Source organism: Squalius cephalus, assembly GCF_949319135.1.
Source record: "Squalius cephalus genome assembly, chromosome: 24".
Classification (NCBI taxonomy): Eukaryota; Metazoa; Chordata; class Actinopteri; order Cypriniformes; family Leuciscidae; genus Squalius; species Squalius cephalus.
This window is the reverse complement of record NC_137145.1, coordinates 11,188,815-11,210,697: the sequence shown is the minus strand read 5'-3', so window position 1 is coordinate 11,210,697 and position 21,883 is coordinate 11,188,815. Positions and strand designations below refer to the sequence as shown.

Genomic DNA, 21,883 nt, shown 5'->3' with positions numbered 1-21,883 from the left:
AAACATCATTAGGATTTCGCTCTCATCCGACGGACGGAAATAAAAAAGCGGGAGAGCAAACAGCGAGAACGTATCAAAACTGTCTGATCTGATTAGATGCTGACAAAATATGGAGGCTTTGTACAACACAAGCAGGCCTCAAATAACAAGAACAAGAAAAACAAACTGTCACATAATAAGCACTGTTGTAAAATCAGGTGGGCTTTTTAGCCCGTCAAGACTATAATCAGACCAGAGAGGGCCATCTTCCACCAGGTCTGTGACGAGTTAAGCAAACAGGTCTTTTCCCTTTCGTTCCTTACAAGGAAGGTTGTGAGATTAATTGGTGAGAGCATGATATACACATATTTCATATTTGTCATATTTGCTGTGTTAAGCCATGAGGTGAGTTGAACAGTAGTGCTCTCTGACCGCTAGCTGAGCAGCTTTGTCACACTGTATTGATTAAACAACTGAAACTATTGCTATTTTTTTCCTAGGAATATGACTCCGGTCTACACAATCAGGAATTTCACGAAGAATACAATGTATTTTGGAAACATTATATGCTAAAATCAAAGAATACTTTGAATAAAATAAAATAGTCAATTAACATCAAATAAAATCATTCCAATAATACCTATATCTGTGAATATAAAGCCTATATCAGGGTTTTCCAAACCTGTTTAGCTCCAACCATATTAAACACACCTGAACCAGCTAATAAAGGTCTTTAGACTCACTAGAAACTTTCAAGCAAGTGTGTTGAAGCTAAAAATTTGCACTGGACAGGACACTGCATCCCTGCTCTATATAATTATTTTATATATATTTCCAGTATTCCACCATACAATATTCTGGTGTAAACCAGTTACATGTGTGTCTTTAGCATGTTTCGGGAATTAATTATGAATAATACCAAAAACTCAAAAAGTTTGAGGCAAGTTATTGATTTTATAATGCAGGTTCACATCCACACATTGGATTTGGGGGGTCTTTAAGAAAGCCCCCCAAAAATAACAAGAATAACAAGCTTCTCATATATATATATATATATATATATATATATATATATATATATATATATATATATATATATATATATATATATATATATATATATATATATATATATATATATATATATATATATATATATATATATACACACACACTTCACACAATTTGAACCTTTATTTTTAAAGCACAAATCTATTTTCTGCACCACTACCACTGTCGACTGTTTTCAAACATGTTTCCCTGAGCACTCGCCCCTGCAATTGGCTGGTCAAACAAATAGTACCGCCCTCAAACTCACACCATTGGTTGAACCAATGCCACTGTTGTTGGGCAGGTTGAGGGGCTCAAACAAACAGATGAATGTTTTCATAGCGCCTCAGAGGCACAGTATTTAGACTTTTCAAGAGAAACAACACAAATGGCTTACTTACAGCTGTTTTGGGGATAAAAGTAAGCATTATACATCAAAAAAAATACACACATCATCTTTAAGAGTTTATGATAATAAATGCAAGTAAAAAGTTTAGGAAGACAACTCACCTCTGCTTGAAAGCCTTTCAGCAAAGGAGCTATCTGTTTACGCAAATCCTGCAATAGAAAAAAAACAGACATTAGAACTATAAGAACGATTATTTTACTATATAAGATTCTGAACAGTGTTTGAAATTAATAGATACGACATTGTCTATCAAATTCTCCATTTTTTTTCAATGTAGCATATTGAGAGCAGTCAATGCCAGGCATCTGATCGTAGATGGAGGGGGAAAAAAAGGGGGGGAAATACACAAAATGTATTCAAATGGATATCTTAATTTATCAAATGTCCAAGGGCTGGGTTTGTTCTCTTCAAAAGAAGGGGGAAAAAAAAAACACACAGCAAGTGCGTGCCCAAGTGTATGCACACACACAAATAAATGCTCTCTCACACAAAAGAGTATCACCTTGTGCTGCTCCTGACTATGGGCAAAGGACAGTATTTGCTTTAAGGAGTGTATATGTATGCATCCGTACTCTCTCTCTTTCTCTCTCCTGATATGCCCTCGTTTTTCCCTTGCATGAGTTCTCCATGACTCAGTCCTCTCTGCTGCAAAAAACCGCTCATGCAAAAACAACGAGAACAAAAAGCAAAGTGTAGCGCCACATGCATGTATATGTGCGCTACAGCTGTGCAGTCGATGCGAATAAATTACATAATTAGTTCTAAAGAAAGATTTACAACTGAAGTCTATTACTATATCATCTTGTCATAAAGTTACAGATGAATGAGTTGCTTTTCAGCTCACATTTCTGAATGATATGAAATTTTCATTTAAAAAAAAAAAGAAGAATCATAAAGAGAAATAAAAAAAAAATCTGCTTCTGGAAAACAAAACGTGTCTTTGTTTCAAGTTTTGCATGGCAGCGCACCTCCCTCCTCTTGCAGGCCCTTACAGTCGAGTAATTTTGATGCCGTGGTATTAAAGTATATCAGATTAAGATGAACATCAATGCCTCTTTCATTTGAACATAGGGTGGGTGTTTCAACATGAAATGACATTACACACGGCTGTGAATAAATCTCCCAGCCGGACAAAAAGCCCTCACATTAAAAGTCAGTATAGGAATGCCTACCACGCACAAACACATTACTGAGCGCTGGGGCCGAATAAAACGGCGCCCTGAGTGCTGTAATCGCCAGGACGCAGGCCATTACGCCACTGCGGCATAAAGATATACACATCATTACCGAAGCTGCTCGCGTTTCATTAGCAGTGTAGGAGTCGCCATAGCAGATATATTTAATATAATGGGCAACACAGAATTGTATTTTACAGGAAAAGTAGCAAAAAATCCTTCTCCTTAGTCCATCCAACTTTCTTTATGGTTTTGTCTGTGGTCTAAGAGTTGAGTAATGATCAGTGTATCAGATTTACAAATAAAATTATGAAATATTTGACTAATTTAAGAGAAAATACTTTTGCATGATCTATATGCATTAGTTAGACCACAAAGTAAAAAAGCAAAACAAAAAGGTAGCTACTTAAAAAATATGCTCAAATACAAGATAAAAAACTAAATTTAAGATAGCTTAACAATTTTTTGGTAATTATACTTTGTATGTGTGTGTTATTATATAAATGGGTGGTGAAATAATAAATGTAAAGGTATAAGTGGCCAAACCTCTCATTTGAATGGGAGGGTTTTCAAATTTGTTGAAAATATTTTGAGTAAATATTATGCAAATTTACAAAGGTGTGAACACACCATTTACTGTAATGTTTTGTCAACTGCTAAAATGATGGCAATAATTATTGGTATTGTATTGCCTATCAGCCAGCCCGCTCTTAAGACATCATCAATACCAAAATTTTGGTTTCGGTACAATACCAATGATCTAGTATCGATAGTAAATCATTACCTGACACTGAAAAAAACATTTTGACTGCTAGAATCTGTAGAATCAGATATTTTCCAGGTTCTTCATGTAAAAACGAAAAAAGAAAGGTACCTATCAGTGGTTCGGTGCTGAACCCCTGCTCAGCATTCGCAACAGGATGGAAACAAAAGAAAACAATAGAATAAATATGAAAACACTTCTAGGCTGCTCTTAGTGGTTGCCAGGGTGTTGCTATGTTGTTGCTAGGACTTTCAGAGTGGTTACCAGGGTGTTGCTATGAAATTGCTAGGGCTTTCAGGGTGGTTGCCAGGGTATTGCTAGGGTGTCCTCAGTGGTATTTACGGCTTGGGCTCTTCCTCTTATCCAAGTCTATAGGATTAGTTTGCCCATTTCTTGCCCAACACCTGTCTATCCACCTTGCATTATAGAAATAAGCTTTTTTTCTGTGAATGTGTGATACTTTCGATTCATTAGCCGCTATAGGTAAATAACTTGAATTAAAAAGTGCAGTAAATAGAACAACCATCTGTGCTCCAAACCATTGATCTAGTATCGATAGTAAATCTTTACCCGTCAGTGAAAAAAAACATGTTGACTGCTAGTGTTAAATAGTGTATACACACAACATGTCAGCAAGGTTGATCGTGATGAGCAGGTAACACAATGACAAAGCAAGATTCCCGCAACTAGCTGACGTCTGCATGTCTCACTCATGTTTGGAGAGAACGAGCACTGGCAGAGAGCAGACAGAAGTGGTGGAGGGTAGCTTTGACCCCACTGCACTCTTCATCTTCCCAGAGCGAGCAGCTGGGCCTCCGTTCCCGCTCTCCCGCCCGCACTGGCTACTGTACAGATGACATTTATGTAAGTGCCGCACCAGAGGGGCCCACGTGACCAGGAGGAAACATCTCTCAACATCTGGTTTCAACATAATACTCGGGGCCTGGCCAAAAGAGAGTTCCCCTGCCCGCCTTGAGCGGTATTCTCGTACTCCCATCTTTCTCTGCAGATGCAATCTGCCAGCGTTTCTTCGCAGACAGCAGTGCATAAAAATACATTTATATTGTTAGCGAATGGATAAAAAGCTTGCAATAAAAGTAAATCTCCAGGAACTGAGCCAAGTTCGAGCATGTGCAAGTCGTTGTTAAATCCAAAGGGGTCTGAAGACGGAAACACAATCTGTCGGACTACTGCGGCACGGAAAGAGACGGTGAGGTCAAAACATGACGTGACGGAAGCTTAACAGCTGAACGAGCAAAACCCATGCAGGCAAACTGCACCTCATGGATGACTGAAAAGGGAAATTAATTATAGAGATTGTCAAGCTATGAATCAAATATTATCCGATTATCAGCATCAGATGATATCATGCATGCATGCAATTCTGATTTGGAATAATTAGTTCATTTGAGTAAATATTGATACATCCTGTTATAACTAAATTGGATTTGCTTATATGACCTATATTGTGATCAAATTAAATTAAGGCGCAATATTTAAAATATAAAAAAATATATATTTTAATATTGATTAAAAATATTTGAATCATGAGCCCCTTCCTATTAGTGTTATATTTAACACTCGACTCAATTATAGATATCTGGCAAAGTTCAATAATTTTCAAATAAATCAACACATTTCTGCTCAAAGTCCTAGTTAATTGCTGACCCCTGATCAGCATTGTATATCAGCTATTGATAGTATTATTAATATCAATACCCGTCATCAGAAAATATAAAAATAAATAAATAGAAAAAATTATCCGTCAACCACTGGAAAGCTACCTACAAAAACAGAGAAACAGATCTTTCTCTCTGAGCAAAAGGGTTTTGAGCAATGATCACATCCGTTGGGGGGCTTGTGAGTGGCGCTGTACTCAATCAACCAGCAGAAACACGTTCTGCAGTGTCTCCAAATCCAGATCCACCTAAAGTCCCTGAAAGCCGTCCCCTCCTCTAGCACGATGCATCTTTAAACCCACCAGTTTGGCAGATTACACAGCTGCATGTGCCAGCCTGGTGAATTATTTACCATCAACGTGAGCCTCTCCCTCCTCCCACTCACTCCATTATATAGAGTATCACATGCCAACTGGTCCTGGCACGCTGGCATCTGCGGTGGCATTGCCTTAGTGGAACCAGGCCAGGCCTGTTTTAAGCTTCTGGTGTCTGCCGTAATACCATCTAAGCTTGGTAGGTACGGTGATCAACAGATCGGTTTAATCGTATCTGATTGACCGAGAGAATATACACAAGGAGGATTTAACAAAATGATGGACACCCATAATTTTCCTAAATCCTCCTCATGCATATTCTCTTATACAGACACAGATCAAAATCTATTCTGGCACAAATTTATGTTGCTTTTATGCCTCCATTAAATGGAAATATTATTGAGACTCATAGGCTGAGTTACATATAGGTCCACAAAAGAAACTGCATGCTTCTTCCACATTTACCATACAGATTACTGTGGAAAATCTCTGAAATTCTGAATTTGGAAATGGTAAAATGGGTTAACTAAAACAGAGAATACACTATTTGAGAGCAGAAAACATGACTAGCCAAAATACTTAATACATGAACACGCTTTGTAAAGTCATCTCTTGCAGGTGCTCATAATTTTTACTGAATTTTGTGGGCCAGATTCTTAAATCCAGCACTTTCCGTAAGATAGAAGCTGTAGTATGAGATTATACAACAGTAATGAAGTAATGAAATAATGAAATAATGTTCAGCTCAGTGAATCTAGTTTTATGTTTTGGACTCTCCTGGAAAATGGCTACCGGCCTGTTCTGTGAATCGTAAATCTCACTAAATCCAGCGCTGGAAATGGTGGAAACAGGAAAGCACATGGTATCGCCTGTCCACTGGATGTCTTCTCTTGTCTTCTGCTGCCTTCTGGATGTAGAATCTCCATTCAACAAAGTCCAAGAGCATCACCCTGCTCGTTATTCAAAAGTACACACACACACACACACTCATGCATAGACAGCAGAGAGCAGCCATGATGGATGAAAGGAGAGTTACACTGATAAGAGAAAGGCCGCTGTGCCTCCATTATAGAACACACACATACTTCCAAACATTCTTCAGGAAAAAGAACTGTGGCATTTTACTGAAGGTGGCTGATACCAAAGTGCATCGTCAGCTTCTGTGCAAGAATCTGTAGAATCAGATATTTTCCGTGTTCTTCATGTAAAAACGAAAGAAGAAAGGTACCTATCAGTGGTTCGGTGCTGAACCCCTGCTCAGCTTTCGGAACAGGATGGAAACAAAAGAAAACAATAGGATGAATATGAAAACACTTTCACAGTTTCTAAAGAAAATATGAAAGCACCACTCAACTTTTCTCAATGCAAAACTTGCCAAAACACTAGGCTGCTCTTAGTGGTTGCCAGGGTGTTGCTATGTAGTTGCTAGGGCTTTCAGGGTGGTTGCCAGGGTATTGCTAGGATATCCTCAGTGGTATTTATGGCTTGGGTTCTTCCTCTAATGCAAGTCTATAGGATTAGTTTGCCCATTCCTTGCCCAACACCTGTCTATCCACCTTGCATCATACAAATAGGCTATTTTCTGTGAATGTGTGATCTTGTTGTGTTTTAATGATCTTGCTTTTTGTTATGTTATTGTTTTATTTTAATTATTGCTTGTACAGCACTTTGGTAAACCCTCGGTTTTTTAAAAGTGCTAAATAAATAAACATTGAGCTGAGACTTCCAATTCATTAGCCGCTATAGGTAAATAACTAGAAGAATTAAAAAGTGCACTAAACAGCACAACCATCTGTGCACCAAACCAGTGTGTTTATGATTATGATAATACATTTAAATAATGAGATATCATAAATACAAGTTCGCAATATAAAGCAACATTACAGACTCTTTTTGTACAGGTAAAATAACTAGAAGCTTGACGCCAGAAGCCTCGCACATTCAAGTTACAAATGGCTGTGCCCGTGGATAGGTGCGAAATTTGATGGGCAAAAAACATGCAAAAAATTCCATTGTCTATAATTTGTTAATAGTGTAGTAATGTAAGAAGAAGTACAGCTCACACAGACATCACTTTCAAACTAAGCAGTTTTCAGCTGGTCAATGTGGCGAGTCCGCATGACCAATTTGAACCCGTGGTGAAGAAATCTTTCGCCTTCTTGTGAAATTCCCCTATAATGTGCATTCCTATTGAAATGACAATTTCGCCCGCGAAAATTCATGCAAACAAAGGTAAATGTTTAAGTCTAATCACAATGTTCTAAAGTTATATTTATGGTTAGGGATTTGAACAACCTTTAAACATGAGCAATGGTGATAGTTATTCTTACATTAACAAGACTATATAGTGTATGCAAATTTAGGGCATCGGTGCTTACCTATTGCACCCAAGCTTGTGTGTGTGTGTGTGTCTGTCTGTGTGCGCAGCTGTGCACGCATGTCTGCGCGTGGGCGTGTCAGTGTCCCCTATTCCATGCTCCCACACCCTTAAGGTCACAGTCAATTAAAGCAGACGTAGAACAGACCCCCATTGCATTCAGACCAATTTCAGCTCCACCTTAAAACTTACACGCTCTCTTAACCACACATAAACATGAGAAGGGGTTGTGCGCAGCATAACCATATAAATAAGAGTTGTTACAGTAGGATAAAATGAGAAATAGAGAGAAAATCAAGAATGGATAGGGGTTGGGGGCCCCCGTTGGCCCCCACGAGATGAATGCCCCCAGACGCTGGTCTGGTAATGAGGTCACGGAACTGTCAGACAGACCCCCAAACAAAGACGCTGTGATCTAGGACCGGCCGGCCTCTCAGACACACACTCTCTTGATGGAGGCTATCAATCACAATCCCTCCCCCCCCCCCCCCACCAACCTTTAATAATACACACCACAAACATCACAAATACCTAATCTCCAAAGGCTGAAATATAGTAATATAATATAATATAATATAATATAATATAATATAATATAATATAATATAATATAATATAATATAATATCATATAATATGTGTCATTTTATTAGTATTGATATACTATTATAGCGCCTATTAATATTTTAATATTTTGTTGTCATTTTTCTTACTTTGTTTTTTTCTCTTAATTTAAAAATTGAATTTTAATAATTTTAGATATTATTTTAACTTTTTTAAATGAACTTTTTAAATAGTTTAAGTTAACGATAACAACACTGAAAAGAACATATTATATTATAGATATAAATATTATAGAACATTTTTATAAGATAATTTTATAAAAACAAACTTTCATATTTTCATAAATTATGTTAAAATGCAATAAATTATTTTATAATATAAATAACATATAGATTAAAAAAGGACCCTTTTCATCTCAAACATCAAAGAATATTTTCACAAAGTGTCCTAGAAAGCCTTCTTTATTTCGTGATCACACAGGCCATCGTAGAGGAGGAAAGAGTTAATGCAAAGAAAGCTGGGGGAAAAAAAAGAACTTTTCTTTAGCAATTAGTTCTGATGAGCAGGTTTGTTAGGCAGCAGCTATTGAAGGTCTATTTATAGAGATTGCTTCAGGAGAAAAACCTGAGATGCGGCCATGCAGATCAGAGGGAGAGAGGGATGAAAGAAGGGAAATGAAAGAGGAAAAGGGGGGATGGTGGAAAAAAAGGGAGAAAGACATGGCCTTCTGCCTCAGAGGAATGCAGGGCACCCTCTATCTGGTGATGAAACCGTCTCACAGCGAATGAGTGGACATCTTGCCTGCCCCCTTGTCCACATGATGCTGTTTGTTTGCATTTTTTCGTATTTGGTTCATCTTTACATCACCTCGCTTGCGTCTAAAAGGTCATTTTGCAATTGTGGACACAGCTTGAAGTGAAACATGTGGTCATTCATTGACAGTGACTCTACACAGTGACTATTCATTCATTTGTCCTGCATTTGAAATCGTTCACTGATTCACTATTCCCTATATAGTGTTTGACAAATAATGAGTGTCGATTTGCCCCTAAAGCATTAATGAAGACATCAGTAACATTCATCCACCATAGATGAATGCATTACATACAGGTGATATATAAATCATAATTTCCGCTGTGTACAGTGACAGTCCATGTAAAAATACCATTGAGAGCAAGTATAATAAAATAATAAAAAATAATATATATATATATATATATATATATATATATATATATATATATATATATATATATACACATATATATACACACACACACAGATCAGCTACACTATATAACAAATGCATTATGGGTATGGGTAGAAAAGACTAAACTACACTATGCTGTTTACTTTTCGGATAACACTACAAAATGGCCAACATCTCAAAAAGTGCACAACAAAGTGCACAAGGTGTGATTCGGACACTAGGTCGGAGGATCTGCGGGCCAAACGTTACAGACGAAACATGGGAATGAGTTGCTTTTTCCACTCAGGGTGCATAATTGTCAGCATTCCTCTTAAAAGCATATTCCATGGAAACAGCCCCCCTCCGCTCGCCTGAACCTTGTGAAAACTTTAAATAGTGTTTTATGTTGCACGATTATTTCTGCCTTGTAATTCTGTCAGAGGGTGGAGGGGGTCTCAGGCTCTGAAAATTACCTCAAATAAAACATGTGGTGGGAGGAGGCTGATGCAAGTGTCTCTCGGAAAACACAAAGACATTTCAGAGGACATATAAAAGAGAAATGGACATAAACAGAGGACGAATGGGCAGGGTACGGCAAGAATCTGCTAGATTTAACCATATTGGGTAACAAAAAGCGGAGTGGCGTGCACTGTAAAACAATTAAGAGCAGTAGAACAAACACTCAGAACACGCTTAAATGCACATTCACGTCACAAGCCAGGATCATTCAGTAAAAAAATGGAACGAGGTCCATCGTACGCCAAGACTATAAATATATACACACACAACAATTTGTTACAGCTGAGAAGACATCTGTTTCACAGTGTCTGGACGCCGAGCGTGAACTACACTCGCTGTTTATTATAAAACATCAATTTAGTGGATAGGTTTTCAGACCGTACTGATTTAAGATCAGTATTGAGATTGAGGGACAGAATTGCAGGAAGACTGCCAGCCCACCTCCCTCAGGAGAATCACACAACCCACAAATCAGTTTAATGTTTCACTGACAGCCATGGCTGTTCACAGGAGGGACCACAACTGTGCAAAGTCCCCCCTCCCTCCTCTACTGAATAAAGTGAAACTGAAGTCTGTTCTCAACAGACATTCAGACCGGGGGAGAGAAAACGGGGCTCTGTGTGCAGAGAACGACAATGTAATCTGTGGACAGGAGGAACGGGAGCGACTGTGCCTGGAAGGGATTGTGGGATTGTGACTGTGGAAAAGAGAAACGCACATGTTGGAAAGAATAGGCTGTATATAAAAGGAAGAAACGTGTCTGTGTGGAGAGGAGAGACTGTGTTCACTTGTAAAAGAGAAACTATCTGTTTGAAGATGATAGACTGTGTTGTCTGATAATGCGAGACTGTGTTTGAAAAGGAAAGAGTCTTTTAGCTTGTAAAGAGAGGGATTGAAGAAAGACTGTTTAAAGAAAATAGACTTTATTAGCTTGTAAATTAAAGTAGGGCTGCACGATTAATAGAAATAAAACCCAAATCGTGATATGACTTTGTACGATTATCAAATTGTAAAGGCTGTGATTTAATTATAAACATACAGTATGCATTGTGTGTTTCAGAGTGAAGCGAGGCACTGTGTTAATTTGCACGCGTACAGCTCATGATCCGTTGTTTTCAGTGTCTCATGGCGGCCGGTTCACACTAAATGCTTCTCCAAATAAACTCATCTCTGCATGTGCTTTGAGTTTGAGACACTTTTAACCTGCATTTGGAAACACATGTGCCAACCATCTTCCCAAACTTGTAACGACAAGTGCTTATAAACCAGCTGTTGTCAACAAAAGAGAAACTTTAGGGGTCTTTAGCAATTTTCCTCCTAAATAAAAGCTTGATGGTCAAGAAAAAGACAGCCATCAATATTAGTATTGTACATTTTCATTCCGATATATAAATCAAAATTTTTGTCCAACAAACAAGCAAACAATTAAAATTTCCGAGGAAAAAAAAAAGAGCAAAAATAAATAAATAAATGTGTGCAGCCACAAATGAGAAAACGTTAGCTTGTGACTAGGGTTTCATTTTATTTTGATGGTCCCTTTAACACATTCTGTTGACTATAAGCAACCTTGCACCTACATGTCTACTAACTCTCATTAGAGTATTAGTAGAGTATTAGCAGACTGGTAGGGTAAGGGTTAGAAGTTACTTATAGTCAGTATAGAATGTCTGTTAGAGGACCATCACAATAAAGAGTTAGCAGATATTTAGCAGACAGTCGACTAACACTTTAATGAGAGTTAGTTGACATGTAGTTGCAAAGTTACTTTTAGCCAACAGAATGATCAAAAGGGACCATCAAAATAAAGTGTTAATGTGACGAGAGACTGTATCTGTTTCAAGAGGATTTAAAACAAAGACTGTTAACATGTAAAGTAGACTTTAATAGTAGAAATTGTTTCTGTTTGAAGAGGACAGCCTGTGATAGTTTGAAAAGGAGAAAATTGGATAGCTTTTAAAAGAGATGTTAGCTTGTAATTTACACAACTGTATGTTTGAAGACGAGAGCCTGTGTTATTTTTTTCTAGGAAAGACTGTGCTAGCCTGTAAAAAATGAACTGCACTGGCTTGTAAAAGAGACCGTGTTAGTATGTAAAGTACAGACTGTGCTTGTAAAGGAGAAACTGTGTCTGTTTTGAGGAGGAGAGACTGTGTGTGCTTGAAAAATTGAGACTGTGCCTGTATGTGGAGGTCAGCGCGCCCCACTGTAGCAGAGGGAGCACACAGAGCGTAAACACATTAACGTCACTGTGCTGCTGTACGCTCGGCTGCATTCACAGACTCTGACTCATCAGGGCTGGAATGGGAAACAGAGGACACTGGCAAGGGGGAGGCCCAGTGCAGTCACACACTAGCAATTGCCATACACTTGCAGACACATCATTAGACACACACAAACATGGCCATAAATAAGTGATATATGTATGTATTTTTTTTAAATAAATGTTACATAATTATAATAAAAAAATTGAGTGTACATGTAAATATAATATTATATTAATTATAAAATAGAAATAATAGTTATAATATTAAATATTATAATTATAATATACTAAAAATATTATTATTCAGTAAATATTTGTTCATAAAATGTAGTATGTAATATACATTATAAAATTTGTTTAAAATGTTATTTATAAATATTTATATATATAAAAATGTAAATATAAATATTTAAAGATTTATAAATAAAATGAATAAAACAAATTGAAATGTATATTAAATGTTTTAAAATTAATATGAATATCTAGGTTACGCAAAGTCTAGCGCAAAGTCCTCTGAAGTGGTAAACGGTATTCGAAATATGTATAGTTTATGGATTATTACGCGTTCTAACCTTTTAAACAAAACTGCATCAAAAACACAACTGCGATTCAGAAAAAAAAATCATCTGGAAAGCATCTGAAAAGGCTAAAACCTGAGAGTCTATGTCATGTAGTCCTGCGTGACATTAGAGGTTTACTAGCTGGTTTTACGTCCCGTTACAACCATCACACTTTACACAGTCTTTCATTAAGGGGAGCTGTAAACGTCAACAGCCATTACCTCATCTCCAACAGCAGAGTCACATGGCCGGAATGACATCAGTCAATGCTCCACACTGAAGAAAAAAAAAAAAACACACACACACTAACACTAACTTACACCTTCGCCTGCCCATTTCTCTCTCACTATAAACAAGGTTTCTGCAGGTGCAAGCGGTCCAGTGGAAATTTCAGTCCCGGTTCGCCCATCGACAGAAACAATATTATCATACACAATAATGGGTTTTCTGTGTTCGGCAAAGCGTAGATTCCATTACAGCTAAAAGCAAACAGTGATGCTGTTGAGTCATGCCTGTTAAGCGCTATAAATACAGACCTGCTCTGTGCTAATGGTCTGTAGCGTTGGCACCTCCAACCGCAGGTGGCAGATGGAGTGACGGGCAGAGACCCGGACACAGGGCAGGGTGGGTGAAGGAAAGGGGCAGCCACGTACATACATCTGAGCACGCTTTGGCCATTGTCACTCAGCACTGGTAAAAATATGGCAGCCACATCCAAATAAAGAGATGACAGGAATGATTGTCGCATTAGTCAGGCGGTGGGTGCTTAAAATATCCCATGTTAAGCAAACTACTAAAATAGGGTACGATTTAATGGGCCTATAGGAAAGGATAATATGCCAGATCTTTTATGTCACACCAAAAGTTTAAGGGCTAGGGCTGGGTTAAAAATGTCGATTTCTTGATTTTAATCTATTCTCATTTTGATAAATCAATTGAAGAATCAATCTTGTAGTCTATATTGTTTTCAGCTGATGAATCAAACTTTGTATCATGCCTCCCATCCAATAACCGCAAAAGCTTTCTACTTTTTGTATGAAAAGGTCTCAGTTTTCAAATTTGGTTAATTTTATTACCTAATTCAAACAATAAATGCTGTATTGGTGACAGATTGCTGTAGCCGCTTTAGTTCAAGCAAAGCTCTTCCTCTTTACTACTAGTCATAGCACGAAATAAACATGAATGAACATCGGAAGGTATGTTCAAAAATACAGTGCAACTTCCCAAAATCTGTATCATGTAATCACTCAATCAGCGTTTCAAGCGCTGAAAGATGTCAATAAAACAGCTTGTAAACAATGTCACGTAATGTTACATTTACCTCAGAAAAGTCGTTCAATGACCAAAAACTCATTAGTCAGCTAAAAAAAATTAATTCTAGAGAAGAGCATTTTGCTAAATATATGCACTATTATATATTCATTATATTTTTACTTAACCCGTTCTTCATTATTTCATTTATGTTTGAAAAACGTGGAAAGTTTTGGACGGGAACGGGATAAAATCAACCATTATCGGCGAAGTGGGCGGGATATTCCGTGTAGACCTCTAGTTTACAGCATTAGTAGAGAGATTTTTTTTCCTTGACAAAATTTAATATAGAATTCAATTGTAATCAGAATTTAATCAAATCACAAGCTTGTGAATTAAAATTTAATTGAATCATGAAATTTGTGTCAATGCCCAGCCCTATTAAGGGCTGTTAAAAAGGACGCTGTGCAGGTGTGTGTGCGGATTTACTTTAAGAATCGGTAACCCAAGTCAGACAAAGACCTCAGAGGTACATTAATCAGTAAAAGTAGGTCTCTGTTAGGACATCTAACACTGGGGACCAGGTGATTGAGACTGGGGCCCTTCAGAGGACAGGCTTCCGGAGGTTCAGCGGCGCTGAAAAGCACAGGACAGGCAAGCCCAGTGTTGAAAAGTGGTAAGTGGATCTAGGGTTAATGGCGTCTGTGCATGTGTGCATGCCTGTCTGTGTTCTTTTACACACGAAGAGCGTCTTTACGAGTGTGTAGAGCATATGCGTTTGAGTGTGCATGTTTCAGCGTGCATTCGAGTGCGTATGACAGCGCAGCCGTTTGCTCGGGAATGATGGAGCACAGCATGAAATCTGATCACACTCCCAAGGCCGATACACTGCCCACCCAAGGAGACGAAGATGAGTGTGTGGGTTATCGGGTGCTTGCAGACGCTAAAACACACAAACAAACACACACAAACACACACACACACACACATTCACTGACACAATAATATGTTGTTTAGCCAGAATAAGGTTGCGTAAAATTCCCAAACAAAGAGTATAAGTGTTCTTTGGCACTAAACAATAATGTGACAGTGTAAGTACTCACTTTCTAAGAATATAAGTATTCTTTTTCACCCTACAAACAATAGTAGATGTTTTCTTTGTATTAAAGCACAAAGAACATAAGTATTCACACATGTGAACAATATATAAAGGTTCTTTCATAAACGGGCTAAACAAACATTGTATTTACTGTATTGATTCAAATGCAAATACGACGATGACAATTGTAATGTAGTATTTTCTAATCAAACGTCAAAAAATGACATTAAGAAAAAGCTGATGGAGGAAAAAAAGGCTTTAGGCACTGTGCGTGTCAAACAAACTTGAGACTGTTTGCATCTAATTGCTTAATTAGTGTAATAAAATGGACGGGAATTTCGATTCTTGATACATCCAGGCTCTGATCCAAGATCCTCCCAGGCATTATAGGATACAAATTGATAGTTCACATAAAAATGAAAATTCTATAATCTTTTACACACCCTCGTGCAATGTAAAAACGCTTTTGAAGTTGTAAATAAAGCAAAGATTATTAGAGTGCGTAAGAAAATACTATCAGATTTTCTACTTCTACTATCAGATTTAATTCAATGAGCTGCTTGCTCATAAAAAAAAGAAGTTTTTTGCCCACATAATGAAAGTCAATGAGGTTTAATGTTGTTTTGGACCCCACTGACTTTCATTATATGTGCAAGAACAGATCTTCAAAATACCTTCTTTTGTGTTCCACATAAATAAAGTCGTACAGGTTTGGAATGACATAAGGGTGTGTAAATGATCACAGAAGTTTTATTTTTGGGTGAACTATCCCTTTAAGGCTTGATTTCTGACCGCAGGACTGTAGATTGCAGGGTTTTGAAAGGATCGCTGGGGGTTGCAAAAGGCTCGGCTAACGTGACCAATCTGTTGTCGGCTAGGTCGCCTCGAGAAGACAGATTACTCTTCTCCAGGCAGCTCAGGGACAGACGAACCCCCAGAACTCCAGAGGGAGGTTCCCATTCCGGCTCCTATTCCCATTCCTTGTCCCATTCCTGTCGGCTCTAATGACCCAGTGCAATATCTCAGCACAAAGGGATTCTAAACAAGGTGGAAAAATTATATTCAGCTCTAGTCGTGCATCTTCCTACAGACCCAAAGTGCTCAGTGTCAGGTTAGGGTACTCACACATGCTCAGTGATGCATTCTGATGGGAAAATAAATGAATCCTTATGACATCACAGAAATTGGCTCATTTTTGAATATTTCATGTCGGTAATAAAGTCACCAGACGGGTGATGATAAACTAGAACGGACATGAACACTAAATATTATACAATTATGAAGGAATCAGCATTAATTTCAAAAACTACCAATCAAGCACAACCAACAGTGATCTAAGAGAAACTGAAGCAGACTCGTTTTTAAATGTGGGGCAGCGTGATTCATAACATAGACACAGTAGTCAGAATATCCAAATGCATAACACTCAGCAAAGTCCAGTGGTGACTATCAGACAGGAAGCTCTGAGGAACAGCCAATCAAGTCAGATGAGAGAGACAGGAAGTGGCACACAGTCAAGCCCCATCAGTTCCACTCCAGTCTCATTCCCACTTTGGCTGAGCAGATGGATCAAATCCTACAGGCACAAATACAATGAACCAGTACATTAAACAAGTACTCTCAACCTCACAGAAAAACCCAAGGAGGGGGAAGGGCGAGGAAAGAAATCATCAACAACTCTGAAGTTTATTTTGATATTTTAAATATCTCAGCTCTACTATCCTGCCAGGAGGAGATACATAGGCACTAATGCTAAAACCCCACCATGAACCTGAAGGCTATGCAGAGAGACAGATATCCCTGACCCGTCTCTCCCACACAAGCCTTTAGTAGGTCAGCCCCTCTTCAAGGATACCATGTAAAAGCAAATCACTTCTGACAGGACACAGAAGAAACTTTGAACATTTTTTTCAGAAAATTAAGGATGTTATCTCATTCAAATATATACAACATACACATTCAAAAAACAATCCAATAAAACTACATGCAAGGTCCATTATGAACGTTATTGCACTATATTAAATGCATTCAAAAAGTTTGTGATCTGTAAGATTTTGTGTTTGAAAGTTCTTGAAAGAAGTATTTTATGCTAGCCAAGACAGCATTTGAAAAATACAGTAAAATCAGTAATATTTTGAAATATTATTACAATTTAAAATAACTATTTTCTATTTTAATATATTTTAAAATGTAATTTATTATGTCAAGGCAAAGCTGAATTTTCAGCAGCCATTACGCCAGTCTTTAGCGTCACATGATCTTTCAGAAATCATTCTAATATGCTGATTTGGTAATCAAGAAATATTTATTAACATTATCAATGTTGAAAACCGTTGCGCTGCTTAATATTGCAGCAAGTGGAAACCGTGATGCATTTGATAAATTCTTTGCTCAATAGAAAGTTCAAAAGAACAGCTTTTTTTAAAAATAGAAATCTTTTGTAACATTATAAATGTCTTTTGATCAATTTAATGCTTCCTTGATGAATGAAGGTTATATTTGTTTGTTTTTTAAAACTCTTACTCGTCACAAACTGGCAGTGTATAATAAAAATACAGTATTTTAATTAAATATGTATATATTACATATTACTTCTAAACAAAAATATAAACAATATTTAGTCAGATTATTCTTACATTGCTGTTTAAACCATGTATTATGTCGCAATTCCAGAATTCCAGTTTGAAAATGGCAAAATGGTTTAATATATACACAAAATACTGAGAAAGAGCATGATTAAACTGAAACCCTGAATAAGACCTGTTGATCCAAGATAGACTAAACATGTGTGCAAGCATCCCACAGGAAAACTATTGCTTGCCGATTACTTTATCATAGCTCAAAAGACTCACAGTTCTCAGTGGTGTATATTTCAAATATACAACACTTGTTTAAGCTCATATTGAAATCTCTGGCTTTTGATTGCCGACTTTCATATCATGGCTATTCCACAGTTGTTATTGTTCTCTTCTGAAACTATAATGGATACACGTGAGATTACTGGGGTCTTTTCTCAGGAAAAATTTGGCAAAAGTCTCCACATGTAATCTCACTGCAGTCTAGAAGAAACAATTGACATATATAAAGAAACATGACTCGTGATTTTTCTTTCCTACTGGCAGTGAAAACACTTAATCGGTCACGTATGAATGTGGTGAATGTCTTGGGTCTACAAACCGGATATGTCGACCCCAGACCTCACTGGATTGTGCCTCCCAGCCCCCCATCCCCCCATCCCTCCATTACAGTGTCAACATCAAAGGCATTTTTCAGTGTGCTAGTCACACAATGCTCTCTCTCTCACTACCTCTACACACAGAGATACACAAACACACACACAAATACACTGTAACAAATTCAGTCCTTGGTAAATACCCTAATGTCGTGTTAAGAACGGGACGGCTATAATTAACAGTGTAAGACGCCAGTCTGCCAGCGTGGGCGGCATGCCAGTGGATCAGCCCTAATTACTGTATTCATTTTGTCAGGCCCATTCAGTTCACAGCTCTCTCTGACCAGCCCTGGCAGCCAATGAAATCTCCGGACACTAACATCACAACGTCCAGAGGCCAACCAGCCGTCCCCTTTAAGGCAACATCAAAGCCAGTGAAGGAGCAAAAATCAAAATGGCTGACGCACACACAACAATCATAACTGAAAAAAACTGACGACTGACTCTGTTCTTTATAGTGGCCTTTGACGCTGAGAATCAGCACAAGAATTATTTATGCGCCTGTAGACAATATGATTTGATAAAATGATATGATAAAAACAATTTAAAAAATATATCTTCTCACTAGATCAATGTCAGAATTTAAGAATTAGCTCTTTAAATTCATGAGTTGCACTGAATTGGTCACAACCTGCAGGAAGTCGAATTAAAATAGTAGGAAGAGGAATTTACTAAATTGCAATTCAAAGAGAGCAAAAAAAAATATTTTTGACAAAATGACATAAATTAGACTAATTATGCCTATTTATTCCCTGATATGTAGAATACTTTTTTTGCATGAGTGGATTTCTAAAGTTCAATGCAGCCAAAAACAAGATTTAAAAAAAAAAAAAAAAAGATATATTTTTAAAATGAAAGTTCATTTATTTAACAACAAAATATGTATAAAAAAAAAACTATGGGTGGGTTTTCAAAAACTGATTATTAATATCACTTAATGTTTAATATTTTTGTATATTATTCATTCTAAAATTCGAACAAATTGTATTATGAAGTACACTTACAGCAGTCAAACGAGTTTCTTTGAAATTAATTCCATTTTAATTCAACTTTTTAAATTTAAAATTACAATTCTGCATCATTAGATTCACACTGAAATTGAAAAAAGTCTCAAGTAAATTTAAAATGGCACACAAGGCTGACCATCAAAACATCAAATAAAGTCAGCATATGCAATCAAAATGACAATATTTAAATTCTTAATACACATTTCAGATCTTACGAATGTTTCATCATTGCACAAAAGTAGTAAAAAAAAAAAAATTGTAATCTTTCATTGCACTTTCCTTCAATCTGAAGTCACCAAACACAGTCTTCATTTTCAAACCCTATCCTACCAACCACCTGCCATATAGATATTATATCAAGTCCCACCTTACATTTTTGTAATTGAATATTGTTTAACTCAAAAAAAATGCCACATTACGGAAGTAAAATATGATTAGAAGAACTAATATGTTCACTTTAAAGAGTGTATAGAAAGAGCACCGCTTTTAACATCTGTGTGGTTTATTCACCATCAAACACTCAGCGTAAAGTTTAAATGCGCTCTTCAAGTTATGGTGTTTGCATGTGGTGCAACACTCTCAGCAAAAATGCAAAAAATGTGATTTTTATCAATGGTGTCTAATGCATAAACTCAAAATATGTGAGCTGGAGGGGAGGGAATGCACATGACCTTATGAAAATATTTCCATCATGCAGGCAGCTCGGAATATAATTTCAGCGCCGACACACTGGTCTCTTTCAGTCTCCGTCACATCCTATTTAAAACTTCATCTAAATGAGCATGTGAAAGCTAAACGAAAATAGGACCAAATGCTGCGGTTGTTTGGTTTAAATATTTATGCATTCGAAAAAAAGACTAAATGAAGTGATCTGTGGCAAATTTAACGGCTGCTTAGGATTATTTATTTCACAGGTGCACGCCGAGCAAAACACAGACGTTACGTAATCGGTTGGAAAATAACGGGTCATCCTAACAAATCCCTATCTGTCACATTGACATCACATAGCGGACAATAAACTTTTCAACCAGCATCCTGAGGCGAACCAGAACCATGAAGGAGCTACATAAATAACCAGTCAATAACAATTACACAACTACAGTGGAACTGAAAATGGAAACGGATATGGAGAGACAGAGAAACAAAAATGGCAATTCATCTGTCTAAATATATACAGATAAGTTCTGAAAACTTTAAAGAGACAGTTTATCCAAACGTGAAAAAAGTGCCATAATTTCCTCATGTCATTCCTAACCTGTATGGATTTTCTCTCTTCAGTGGAGCACAAAAGACAAATAACACACTGGTCACTCTTTTCTGTGTATTTACAATGAATAAGGACTAGAGTTTCAAAAAGTACACAAAAGCACCATAAATATCATAAAAATGTTACAAAAAAACTTTAGTTCTATAGTGCTATAGTTCAAGTCTTCTGAAGCCATTAGAGCGTTGTGTGACTAACAAACCAACAACAACAACAAAAAAAACCATACATTATTAATATTCCCCTAAAGTGGGCTGTTAATGCTGGAGTCAGTGAGTGAAACTTAAGTCAGTATGAAATCAAAATTGACCCCATTTACAGTTAGCACACATTTCTAGTCTTGTGATAAACAATTAATCCGTGCAAGTTGATCCACTTTTCTTTTCTTTCTTTTTTTTTTTGTCTACGTTATCTGAAAATGTACTTCCCCTGTGGAATGGCCTTCCATCTCTGATGATGTCAGTTTGATGGCTTGGGTCTCAGCAAGGTGAAGGGAACGCCTACTTTTCTAGATCCAATCAATCCCCACTGTACAGAAAAAACAAGCCACACCCTCTATTTTTCTCATTTAGAAGAACTTCCGGTTCACGCGATTTTAAGAACTAAATCAGTCCAAATCATAAACAAATACTTGTACAGTGGATTTATTAAAAAGATTTGTTTGAAAAGTAAAATTTGTGCTATTCATTTGGTTGACACGTAGTGATATATATATAGTAAGGCAGATTTTAAAATGACATTTGTCTAAAATATTGTATAATACATTTTATTATATTACATATTGTAGGATTACTATTATTATCAAAATATAATTAAATTAATTAAAATTTATTAAACTTCCTAAATTGTGCTATATTAAAAGCCGTTACTTTGCTTTTGTCATACATCCTATTTGGATTCGATTAAAAAATGACAGAATTGAAGAGGCAAAAATGATGCATCCATAAAACGTCATGAACGTCATGCATCAATAAATCAATATTTGAGCAAGCGCTATTAGTTTTGGACTAGTTTTATCATACATATTTTTTTTTTTGGAGCTTAAAACTCCGCTCTTCATTATAAAGCTAGCAAGGATATTCAGCAAAAATTCACCTTTTGAGTTTCACAGAAGAAAGTTTGGAATGACAATCACATTTTTTGGGATGATCTGTTCTCTTAAATGGTGGAACCTGATGCAAATTTATGAG

At 36.9% G+C, this 21,883-nt stretch overlaps 1 protein-coding gene across 9 annotated transcripts in view; it reads right to left on the bottom strand.

Moving 5' to 3' along the window:
• Positions 1–21,883, bottom strand: part of cux1a (cut-like homeobox 1a) — a 121,688-nt gene that overhangs the window by 66,104 nt on the left and 33,701 nt on the right. For all 9 annotated transcript variants that reach the window (XM_079862334.1, XM_079862326.1, XM_079862328.1 and 6 more), the window contains exon 3: positions 1,540–1,587. Coding sequence is in view for 8 of the 9 variants with exons in the window: in XM_079862326.1 (XP_079718452.1) it covers positions 1,540–1,587 (48 nt within the window). In the remaining variant the exon portion in view is untranslated. The remainder of the gene's footprint in view (positions 1–1,539; positions 1,588–21,883) is intronic.